The sequence below is a fragment of the Neolamprologus multifasciatus genome, chromosome 23 (genome assembly GCF_963576455.1).
Source record: "Neolamprologus multifasciatus chromosome 23, fNeoMul1.2, whole genome shotgun sequence".
NCBI classification, from domain to species: Eukaryota; Metazoa; Chordata; class Actinopteri; order Cichliformes; family Cichlidae; genus Neolamprologus; species Neolamprologus multifasciatus.
In genome coordinates this window covers 12,321,642-12,334,081 of record NC_140460.1, presented here as the reverse complement: position 1 = coordinate 12,334,081, position 12,440 = coordinate 12,321,642, and the positions used below count along the sequence as shown (strand labels likewise).

General features: G+C 41.4%; 1 protein-coding gene across 1 annotated transcript in view; it reads left to right on the top strand.

The window, feature by feature from the left end:
- unc13a (unc-13 homolog A (C. elegans)) overlaps positions 1-12,440 on the top strand; it is a 51,762-nt gene that overhangs the window by 28,619 nt on the left and 10,703 nt on the right. Inside the window, exons 18-35 of the mRNA XM_085150068.1 lie at positions 44-185; positions 659-828; positions 960-1,075; positions 2,037-2,200; positions 2,340-2,493; positions 2,685-2,753; positions 3,064-3,153; positions 3,690-3,824; positions 5,783-5,916; positions 6,111-6,196; positions 7,015-7,141; positions 7,257-7,353; positions 8,067-8,210; positions 8,444-8,521; positions 8,655-8,732; positions 8,903-8,991; positions 9,075-9,221; positions 9,957-10,080. Coding sequence (XP_085006194.1) covers positions 44-185; positions 659-828; positions 960-1,075; positions 2,037-2,200; positions 2,340-2,493; positions 2,685-2,753; positions 3,064-3,153; positions 3,690-3,824; positions 5,783-5,916; positions 6,111-6,196; positions 7,015-7,141; positions 7,257-7,353; positions 8,067-8,210; positions 8,444-8,521; positions 8,655-8,732; positions 8,903-8,991; positions 9,075-9,221; positions 9,957-10,080 — 2,144 coding nt within the window. The remainder of the gene's footprint in view (positions 1-43; positions 186-658; positions 829-959; positions 1,076-2,036; positions 2,201-2,339; positions 2,494-2,684; positions 2,754-3,063; positions 3,154-3,689; positions 3,825-5,782; positions 5,917-6,110; positions 6,197-7,014; positions 7,142-7,256; positions 7,354-8,066; positions 8,211-8,443; positions 8,522-8,654; positions 8,733-8,902; positions 8,992-9,074; positions 9,222-9,956; positions 10,081-12,440) is intronic.

Sequence of the window (12,440 nt, the reverse complement as noted above, 5' to 3'; positions counted from 1 at the left end):
ACCCACTGGCCTTACCAGCTTGGCTTTTTTTTCTTCTTCCTAGTGTTGTGTGCCCAGGGTCTACAAGCCAAGGATAAAACTGGTTCTAGTGATCCGTATGTAACCGTCCAGGTTGGAAAGACGAAAAAGAGGACCAAGACCATCTATGGCAACCTCAACCCTGTCTGGGAGGAGACATTTAATTTGTAAGTCATTGGCTTTTTTGTATGGTTACTGTTAATTAACCACCTAAGACCTGAACTCTTTTAATTTCTCTTTGCTGTTTGGGCTGATTGGGACCTGATGACTGTAAAAACAAAGAATTCTGTGATTTTTTTTTTTTTTTTACTTGATTTTTGGTTCTGAGAAAAATGAGATCCACATATGAAGACTTTAGTTTTAAATTTCGATAGAGCAGTGGCAGTATAATGTCCTCGTAAGTGGATATCAGGCTCTTGTAGAGCAAAATTTAGTATTTTGGTCTAGACAACACAAAATGTGATGTCCACATATGTGAACGCCAGATCCTGGGAGGTTAAATAAACAAGGTTTATTTTTAAGGCTAGTGATTTCTGTTTACGCTTGAAGAATGTACGAATCACCCTAGTAATCTGCCCTTCTTGTCTAACTGCCAGTATACCTAGTATATTTGGCTCACTCTCCGGTTTGGTCTTTGCAGTGAATGTCACAACTCTTCAGACCGCATCAAGGTGCGAGTGTGGGATGAAGATGATGACATTAAGTCTCGTGTGAAGCAGAAGTTCAAACGAGAGTCAGACGACTTCCTCGGTCAAACCATCATCGAGGTCCGCACTCTGAGCGGAGAGATGGACGTCTGGTATAATCTGGGTCAGTTGAATTGGCACGACTCCTCTTTCTCCGTACACTGCCCCGTTTAATCTACTGGATCTCATCACCCATCATTTCTTTCCAAAGCAGACCTGGTGACTGTGTTTCTGTGTGTTTTGCACTCTTCACAGACAAACGTACTGACAAATCCGCTGTGTCTGGGGCCATCCGCATGCACATAAGCGTAGAGATCAAAGGCGAGGAAACGGTTGCTCCGTATCACGTTCAGTACACCTGTCTGCACGAGGTAAACTCGCTTTTTATCTGTGAGTAAACATGCATTTAAAGACGGTGAATGCTTCTCAACCCGCTTTGTTTTTATAAGGGCGCATTTTGTCAGATTATCCTTTGTCCGTCGTTTGTGCATCTTAGACAAATATCGGTTTTTTCCACATAACGGGCTGCCTAAAAATGTCAACTAATTTTAGCAGGTAAGGCATGACGTTCACACTGAAAAAGACTGTTTTCTGCACATAGTCGTGTCTGCGGTGTAAAGAGACAGACTGCAGCAGTCGTTTAAATGCGAGTCAAAATGAACCGCTTCTCTTTATTTGCTATGTGCTGACTGAAACCGTTACGCTAGGTTTACAGGAATCTTTGACAAACAAAATTAGCTTTTGTTATAAGTGTGTAATATTGTTTTTGTGGCCTGTGTTTATGAATGTGTGTGTGTGAAGCTGTCTTAAATGAGCCAAGCTAAACTAGTTAATTTGCTTGACTGATGTTCACTTTAATAACTGACCCATTAAACTCGAGTTAGTACTCTGGAAAGATAAAGATAGAAGCATCACACACACGTTTCTGCTCTGGGTTCGTGCAGAAAATTCTGCTGATTGATTGTAGACCAGTCCCAACTTTGTATGGAGTCATTACTCAGTCCATTACTCACAGCACATTAGCTGACCTTAACTGACAAATGGGCACTGTTACTGCCTCTCAAGTGCCCATAAACCCACTCAGAATACTTTACAGTGGTGTAAGGTTTTATGGATGAGACAGCACCTTGTGTTGGCCTCATAATGTGGGTTTATGGCTCTTTATGCAGCAGAGCCAACAGACACAACAGCTTGTGAGGTTATAGCGCGCTCTGTCTTAATGGCTGAACTGTTTACAAATGAGTGATAACTGTTTGAATAACCATTTGAATTTTTTCAAGCCTTTTTTCTCTTTTATTTGACTCACGCCGCCTTCTGCTTTCTTTTCCTTAGAATCTCTTCCATTATGTGACGGACATCCAGAATAATGGTGTGGTGAAGATTCCTGACGCCAAAGGGGATGATGCATGGAAAGTGTACTTTGAGGAAACTCCCCAGGAAATCGTAGATGAGTTTGCCATGCGTTATGGAGTCGAGTCCATCTACCAGGCTATGACGTAGGTTCCCGGCTGACTGCCCGACTCCAGAACGTCACCGTTTATAAGAAAGACCCATGTGTTCAGGCGCATCGTAGATTGTTTAGATAAAAAAAAAAAAACAATATCTAACATTTGCCTGTCCTCCTCTCATTTGCAGCCATTTTGCCTGCTTGTCATCTAAGTACATGTGCCCAGGTGTGCCTGCAGTGATGAGTACCCTGCTGGCAAACATCAATGCCTACTACGCCCACACCACCCAGGCAACCAACAATGTCTCTGCCTCTGACCGCTTTGCTGCTTCTAATTTTGGGGTGAGTCAACATTTAGCTGGATCGATAAAGTTAGATGTCATACTTTTATTAAATAAATAGTATTATATACTAATTTTCCCCTAACTATCGCAATGGCATAGTTTCTTTGTTATTTCCCTTTGTCGTGTCCTCTTTATCTTCATTATGTTTAATCACAGAATCTATTAGCACGTTTCTTTTATTACCCACAGAAAGAGCGATTTGTCAAGCTCCTCGATCAGCTTCATAACTCTCTGAGGATCGACCTGTCCATGTACCGGGTAAGTTACTCTTATATAATTTCTTCTGGCTTATAACTAATGATTCTCTGCGTCCTTGCACGTCTCTCTTTATCAGAAGCAATTTGAGGAGGCAAACGTGTTAATTAGATTGACAGCTCATCGGAAACGTGCACAGACACGTTCGGGAAACCATGTACGCCCACACAGTCAGAACAGGGCTTACTGCCAGTGAAGATTGACCATGCTGGATCGTGCCCACAGATTCAAAAAACTGGACAAGCACAGATGTGAATTCATGTACTGTGGCTCGCCGTTTCTGATTTCTTTCCTTTTTTTGGCCCGATTGCAGAACAACTTCCCGGCCAGCAGTCCCGAGAGACTGCAGGACCTCAAGTCCACAGTGGATCTGCTCACCAGTATAACCTTCTTCAGAATGAAGGTATAGTCTCTTTCTCTTCCACCATTTGTTCAGTCTTTTTTTTTCAGTGAACACAGCTATTAGACTGCCATCTTATTCACTGTATTGAAACATTAGATTTATCAACCTTAAAAATCAACAACTTCCAAAAAGATTTGACTCAGAAGAAAAGCAACACAATATTTTTATCCTAAAGCTTGGTGCTGAGTTGGATTTAAGGCTTTTCTTCAGAAGCAGAAATGGAGAGAATTCTGCAAACCAACTCGGCTTTCTTCACATCGTCTATTTAAGCTGCAGAATATCCCATTTTTTCCCCCTGACGTGTCAGTGCTGCTGCCCTGCATCACTGCCTGATCTTTCAACTCTCCCACCTCCCACATGAAGGCTCCAGGGAGATTTTTATTTTCACTACTCCAGTCTTCTATGTTGCATATTTGGGAGAGCACTGTTGCCAAACTTGAACTATATTCTGCAGCTGTAATAAATTCATCATTTCAAATGTGAGCTCAAATGAATGATCCAGTCACTGCATGTCTGATTTTTGTGCCTGTGTTTAGGTCCAAGAGCTCCAGTCGCCACCAAGAGCCAGTCAGGTAGTGAAGGACTGTGTCAAAGCCTGTCTCAACTCCACCTATGAATACATCTTTAATAACTGCCATGAGCTCTACAGTCGCGAGTATCAGGCAGACCCGGTAAGAAGCAGCAGTGATGGGCTGAATGTCTGCGTGTGTGTGTCAGTGAATGTTTTTCTTTTTCCATCTTTGTCAAAAAAAATCAACTTTGAATTGATGTTTTTTGGCATAAACATAATAAAGTACAAAAAAGTAAAGCCTTGTTAGCACACCATACATGCGTACATGTACTGGACTTCAGAACATACAGAATCAAACAGTTAGAAAAGTGCAGATGTTCAGGTGTGATGGTGATGGTATCTGCATTTGTTCATTTTTTATTTACTTAAAGGTACATCAACAGTCTTTGAGTTTAATCTTTGTTAAAACTTGTCATTGTTACATCTGCTTACAGCAAATTATAGAAAAAAAAGTGCTGAATTATGATTTGTTTATTTGGTTTATTTGTTTAGTCCATTTTTTCCTTGGTTCATGTTTGGTTTTGGACAAACTGAGCTTCTGGTTGTTACCAAGCAAAACACATAAACTTGGTATATTTCATTCAGTGGCAAAAGGCATTGAAGTTTACTTTGGGATTTTTGCTGTAGATTTCCTGTGACTGATGATCGTTTTGCTTACATTTAACTTCTGTCCGGTTCAGTTTCCCGTAAGCAAAATGCCGGGAATAATGACAGCCCAACCACAATCTCAGCACCTTTACACCTGCACCATTAAGTCTGCTTAAATTGAATTCTGGTTCATTTTCCGTCTTGGTGCGGTTTGCTTCTGCAGACACGAGCAGGGTAATTGCACTTGCAGTGAATCTACCACAGACACATTCGAGGAGGCGGTCTCGATCCAGTTCCAAATGAACTTCAGACTGATTCGTTTATGGTGGGAACATGATCTGACCCAACCACTGAATGTATGCTGGGCGTTTGCCTTCTGATAGCCAGGCATGCTTTGCTTCCTGGGATGTAGCAGAGTACCATAAGCCTGCAGAGTACACAAACTTTAAAGAATTGGAAGAAGTGACATTGCAAAGTTATCCTTTAGCTCAAAATACTGCGTCTTCTACCTGCTTTTGCTATTGTTCCTCTTGCACATCTGGCCAACAAGCAGACTGAACTTTCTCATGCGGTTTGTATCGACACGTTTTGCTTCGCTTGGAGTTTTCTTTGTGTGAAAACAAAGTAAAATCAAACCAGGGGAAAAAGCTTAAAGTTTTAGAAACTCATCAGCTGATTGAATTACAGGTGGAAGTACAACTTTAGTGATCAAAATCAGTGGTTTTACCCAGAAGTCATCACTACAAAGAGAATAATATTTACATTTTTACATTTCTAATACAAAAAGGATTTCAGTTTTGTCCTCATTCCATATGTAGACACTTGTGTGTATGTTGTAGGTTTGTATGTGTGTGTGCGTGGTAAGTCCGTGTCTCCGTCACTCCTGTAGCCGATTCCAACAGCGATTTCTAGAACTTGCTTTGAGCCCTCATTAAAGCACCAAGCCCAATTCTGACTTCCCCGTGAATTTCAAATAAGCATTTTTTCTCTTTGAATAAAACATTTCGTCCTGAGGGACTTTGCTATATTTTGTTGAAATCTCTGCAAGATCATTCTTCACTCTTCAAACCCTGCAGCAGCCAGCTCAGTGTTTTGTTTTGTTTTTCTCAGCACATCTTCAGCTGTTTCAAAGAAGTCGACCAGACAGTTGACATTCGCAGTCTGTTTAAAGCTGTTTGACCAGCAAGTGTTTAATATGTATGAGTTGTTGAGTTAACAACGCAGTCGAGATTTCCCTCCAAAAACGTCTCCCCATTGCAGACGGCAGAAATATTATTGGTAAAATTCACATTAAGATTACACAATTACGCGACTCTGAACATCCTGTTGTACGGCTTTAAAAACCGTTTCACTGATCAAAATTCACTTATGTGCAGATTTTTCAGCCAAAATGGGCAATAGTAGCAGGTAAACCTCAGAAAGCCATTGTCATGAGTCATTATAACGCCACTCATGTTGTTGCTTTCCCAGGCCAAGCAGGGTGCTGTGCCCCCAGAGGAGCAAGGACCCAGCATCAAAAACCTCGACTTCTGGTCCAAGTTTATCACACTCATCGTCTCAATCATTGAGGAAGACAAGAACTCTTACACTCCTTGCCTAAATCAGTATGTCTCTAAGTTTTCTACACGGCCGTTCTACCTTTTGTATTTGCTTTGTTTCCTTGTACAAATTAAAACAGAATGGGTTTAATGACATTTTAATGTTATGTAGTTATCCACAGTTTCTCATAGTGCCATTAAAACTGCACTCTGAGGCTCTCATCAGCTTTCCCGGTTACATGTTCTCCTTCTGCATCCAGATTCCCTCAGGAGCTCAATGTGGGTAAAATCAGCGCGGAAGTTATGTGGAACTTATTTGCTCAGGATATGAAGTATGCAATGGAAGGTGAGTAAAAACCAATAATACGGTTAGTATTGTGCTGTAGTCTTAAAAGTAGCGAGCATACAAGAACACAGAAAAGAAAAGAATCCAGTTAATATTCAGAGAATTTAATTAAACATCTGTGCTTTTGTTTAACTATCTGCTGCTGGTAGTTCAGCACACTGGTTATTGGCCCTAGCTGGACTCCCACTCAGTATATACAAATGGATATTAAAAAGCCACCTATTATATTAAACTCTCTTGAATGTTACAGTCATACAAACACTATACACAAGTTTTGTTTTTGTATTAGCAATAAAATGATCCAGTTTTTCTACTCGTGGCTATCTACATCCTCCAAAAACAAAAAAACATTTTAATCATTAAAACACATACGCGCACACACACACACACACACTGAATGTGTGCTCCATGACAAGCAGCTGTTCTTGCTGACTAACTGCCTGCCTGATTTAAATCTTCCAGTACCGCTGCTGAGAGCAAACATCTCCTTTTTTCAAACAATGAAGCAAAATATTTTAATTTTGGTAGATCTTGTGATATGCATATTCTGATTTCTAGCATGCATATTTTTATCTGATATTTTAAAAAAGTATTTATGCATAAAAATAAAGTTTCTGATAAGTTTTGATAAATGGAAAAAAAGAGGATTTGGCTCTATCCAAACATGAGTGGAATCATGTTTGTGTATTTTAAAACTATTTATTCTATAAAATGATCTGTAAAGTGTCAGTTTTTCAGTTTCTCTGTGCATAACAGACCTGCAGGAAATGCTGGCCGCCTAAACAGTCCCGGAAATATGTGTTTTCTCCTTTTCATAGAGCATGAAAAAAACCGCCTGTGCAAGAGTGCAGATTACATGAACCTGCACTTCAAGGTCAAGTGGCTGTACAACGAGTACTGCAAGGACCTGCCCTTCTTCAAGAGCAGAGTGCCTGAATATCCTGCGTGAGTAGCATCTTGTTTTGTAGAAACAGACGCATCCGGTGAAAAAGAATTCTAGAATATATTTTTGAAATGCTCGAATTTACTTTGCAAATATCTAAATTGTTGCTCCCCGTAGGTGGTTTGAGCCATTTGTCATCCAGTGGCTGGATGAAAACGAAGAAGTGTCTCGTGACTTTCTGCACGGTGCTTTGGAAAGAGACAAAAAAGATGGGGTAAACGTTTCCAGCTCCCTTCCTCCTTATCTCTCCTTCAGCCCTCTTGAAGCGCTGAGTCGCTGTTGTTATTCAAGCAGAATTATTGTAATCCATCCTTTGTACTTCCTCTGTCACACTCAGAGTTATCATCCAAAGTTTATTCCTCACTCCCGCCCCGCCTCCCACACGTTCTCCTGTCTCCCCTGCATTCTTCAAAGACTGAAATAGAAAGCATGGACTCAGCAGTGCAGATTCTTGGGAAGTTTTCAAAAAGAGTGCCTGTGACTTGCATATGCTTAAAGCCAAAGATGATTCTGTTACAGCAGGACATTGTAAATTAATGGCCTTATTCCAAAGGTTTGACTGCAGAAAAGCTGTCCTCAACTCATTACCCTGACTCCCTGGAATAGCACCTACTCACCTCTAGCCAATTACCGGTAAGGACCAGGCGGTAACCAGCAGCCAATTACAAGGAGACAGACAGGAGCTCCCACCTGTCACCGGATGGCTGTCTAACTGTCTGTACGGCTGGCTCTGGGAGGTCAGAGTCTCTGTACAGGCAGTGAAATATATCAAAGGTCCAGTTTAATAAAGCCTCTAATGGTCTGTCTGTATGGGCTTAGACGGGCACACAATCTCACCTGCAACCTTACTCATCCCCTTCTTGTGACTTTTTCTCCTTTAATTTTCCCCAGTTTTTAATCTTCCCGCGTATCTTTTCTGCCCCGCAGTTCCAGGTCACATCAGAGCATGCTCTGTTCTCCTGTTCGGTTGTGGATGTCTTTTCCCAGCTCAACCAGAGCTTTGAGATCATCAGGAAGTTAGAGTGCCCAGATCCGCAGATTGTAGGACACTACATGAAGCGCTTCGCCAAGGTAGGTGCAGTGAAAATGTCATTTGCAGGTTACAAAATAAAAATGCAAGAGCGAGGTCTTCATTTTTTTTTCTGTACATGTTACAACATTTTTTATAATATTAGTAATAAGAAGAAGAACTTGGATTTGTATAGCGCCCTTTAAGAAACCCGAGGACACTTTACACAAGAGCAGAAAAAAAAATATTTCCTTGTAATTTCTCTTTTTCTCTTCTTTGTTGTTTTCTTCTCCAGACCATCAGCAATGTGCTTCTGTCCTATGCTGACATCATCTCCAAGCTGTTTGCCAACTATGTCACCATGGAGAAAGTGGTGAGTGGCCAAAGACATAATGACCCAATGTGGTTTTTCCACAGATGGTCTCATTTTATTCTGTTTGGCAAAAACCGAAAGCCAACTTTTGGAATAAACATAAAAACATGCGCATGTGTCCGCTTCTTTTTAGCCCTGCATCCTGATCAACAACATCCAGCAGCTGAGGGTTCAGCTGGAGAAGATGTTTGAAGCCATGGGTGGAAAAGATGTGAGTGACTCTTCTCCACTCGCAAACAGCCAAAACTTAGACTGTTTAATTATTCAGACATAGTTCCTAATCCTAGTATATCAGCCATGTGTTATTATTATCCTATCACACAGCCGCCAGTCAACCCAAACAGCTGAGTGAGTTTGTGTGTTTTTATTGTGGCATTTTAGCTGTGTGTTGAAGCTAGTGATATCCTGAAAGACCTGCAAGTCAAACTCAACAATGTCATGGATGATCTCAGCAGGGTCTTTGCTGTCAGGTGGGAACACGCTCACACATATTCATATACAAATGAACGCTAAAGATGCAATCTCTTAAACGCTTCTCCCTTTCATCCTTCAGTTTCCAGCCTCATATTGAGGAAAATGTTAAGCAGATGGGAGACATCTTGGCTCAGGTTAAGGGGACCTCAAATGTGGGAAATGCCAGCAGCGTGGCCCAGGATGCTGACAATGTCCTGCAGCCAATCATGGAGTTCCTGGACAGCAAGTGAGCCAATCTTTAGCTTAAAATGACTCCCTATTTGGAAGCAAGTTTCTTCTTACTGACTGCCTGATTGACTTGCAGATAGAAGGTTTGAACAGTAGGTGGGTTGGGTAACGATGCTCGTGGCTAGAGCTGGAGATATTCCTGCACAATAACATCATCAAGATGAAAGAGTAGAAAAAAATTGACCTTTAAAACACTCTGGAGACTGAGCTTTCATCTTTCAGGGATTACCAGTGAATACACTGATGTGATTATTTGAATCTTTGGCTTTGTTGGTTGTGGGTATACAATATATGGATAAAAGTATTAGTCCACATCTTTTAATCTTTGAATTTGGGTGTTTTCAGTCCCATTCCCAACGGTGTACAGTGTACAATCCGTCACCTATCCGTGCACGCTGTCTAAACAAACATTTATGAATTAATGGTTTCTAAAGAGTTCACTGAATTTAACTGTGGTGCAATAATAGGATGCCACAACCACCCTTGTTTTTGTAGGAATGACTTGGAAACGTCCATGACTTTATTTGCCTGTGAATGAATGAAAAATATTGAAATTTCCCCACATTTTCTGCTTTTCTGAGCGTTTTTCCCCTCATGAAGGTATTTCTCTTTTTCATATTACCTCTTTTTCTTTTGATGATCCGATTTTTCTTCAGGTAGACTGTGTTTTTTCCCCTCTGCTGCTTAATACTTACGTCTCCTTCTTACTTGTGTCTCTCCCTCCTCCTGCCAGCCTGACTTTGTTTGCTAAGATCTGTGAAAAGACTGTGCTGAAACGTGTGTTGAAGGAGCTGTGGAAGCTGGTGATGAACACCATGGAGAAGACTATCGTTCTGCCACCGCTCACAGACCAAACGGTAAGAGCGCATAGAAGTATAAATGCACAAAAGAACATACAAACACACAAAATAGACATATTTAGAGATGTTTTCTTGGCTAATTTGTGTAGACGAAAGAGACATGTACACATATCCATCGCTATCATCTCTTTACAAAATGTTTAATGATTATTTGAAGTCCATGCGGATGTTTATAGCAACATAAATGAAGATATTACATGTTCATATGGTGACCCCTGCAGTATATAAGGCCTACACGTGCACAAGTACGTTCTACTTACACCTGTTACTGCCAAGGCAACATCAAAGGACAGAAAGAAAGAAGAAGGAGGTGGAGAACGAGAGAAGGGAAAACATTTTGTGTGTGTTGCAATCCAACATGGCCCATGCATAAGCAAAAAAAGATCAAACAGTTTTTGCATCACATCTACATCCTACCCTCTGCTCACCCCCCCTACACGCAGTATATGCAGCATTGCCCTGCAGGTGCCTTCGTTCATCCAAACAATCCAGACGAAACCCTTAAAAAGCAAAAGAAAAAAAAGGACTGCACCATATCATTCCTACACCAGCTCATGGCTGCTCTCCAGTATGTCAGTTGTTTGGAGAGATTCCTGATTTATGAGTAACTCACATCAGAGTTGCAGCAAAATGTTAGCCTAAAGGATCCGACCCACTTCTGAAAAGAATGATACATTTTGGAAAGCAGCCGCTCTTCTTTTGTTTGTTTTTGGTATATGTGTTATTTCTGTTTGGTTATTAACTAAAGAGCCTCATATCACTTATAATAAAGTGATAATCTGTGGTTACTGTGACCCTCAGTCACAGGACGCAGAGTTTAATGTGCGCCAAAGCTGCACGATCACACCCACAGCGACACTCTTCGTGTGAAGCTGCTGAAAGTTAAACCTCGTATTTGCTTTATGAGCAAAGAGATGATGCTGTAACGAGTTAGCTTAGGTGTTATGGCTGCCTGCTCAGTTCTCTACCTGTGCTTAGTCCAGGCTCTAAACAGGTGTCAGTTGCTCCACGTCCCTCCAGGCCTGGGGCCCAAACTTGTGATTTTGATTGATGTGGGGCTCTTTGCAGCTTGACTGACCCTTCTCTCTGGTTGTTGTTGTTGTGATTACTATTACATCCTGCTCCCACCGCTCTCCCTCCACAGATGATTGTAAGTACAGCACTCCTGTGTGTTTGTCTGTCTGTCAGTCCACGGTGGTCAATTTCTCTGCTATATGTGGCTGCGATCTTCCCCTGTTTTTACCCCACATCACACCGTCTGCCTACCTCACCTCTTTGATCTGTCTCATGTCTCCTCTTTTCTCTTCTCTCCTCCAAGTCTGTCTCTCGTTTGAGAAGACAGGAGCATGGTGCATTCCTAACTAGTTCTAATAGGTCCCACAACACCCCTCAGCAATCTTCACCAATTAGCCCCCTCTCCCTTTTCTGCTGTCTCTTCTTCATGAACGCTCTCCTCAAACAGGAAATGGTACTCCTCTCCTCTGTTGTGCCTGGGTTTGGCTTGTTTCTTCTCATGCATTGCGCCCTTTTATGGGGACCCCGGTGAGGTGACTGATCTCTCTGTAGCTTGGTATCTACTGTCCCGACCAAACTCCAGCACCCCTTTTCCGCCCTTTCCAATCCTCTCACCCCACTGTCCCCACCTTTCCTACCTGTTTGAACTGTGTCCTGCCTTCCTACCCCCTACTGTGGGTTTGTTGCTTGCATCTGATCTATTTCAACACTGCAGTCTTCTCTCAGTATCCTGTACGACACTGTAGTGCACTGTATGTCTCTGCGGACCTGTCCTGTTGGTCTCTTCTGGTTTGGTTTCGTGTTCTGTTGTTGCTATAATTACTGTCATTGTGTTTTTATAAATAGTCTTGATGCTATTTCTTGGGTTTAGGTTGTGCAAACGAGGTACACGGTTTGTTTTCTTAATGTCTTAGGACCAAATATTTCACTTTCTGATGCTGACAGCCTAAAGATGTATGAAAACATTTACTTTAATGTCAAGTTATTCATTCTGATCTCTGGTAACTTCCAAGTTCACGTGACTGAGCACCCTGTATTTTTCATGCAGGGAAAATGTTTGTGCGCTGTGATTGATAGCCAGAAAATGAATTTCTTATTGAGCATTTTAAAGAGAGTATGCATATGTTTCCCCTAGGTAAATTTTTTATTTTAACTTTGACCAAGATGTTATATTACATTTCTTTAATGGAAACTATTATGTGCTAAGATACATTTAGATTTTTCCTTTTTTCATGCTTCCTGGCACTGTTTTTGCTTTGGATTGCATGCAAACAGGTTACGAGTGGCCTGGCTGAAATATTAGACCACATGCAAACAATATCTCTGCAATGATCATAAGTGAA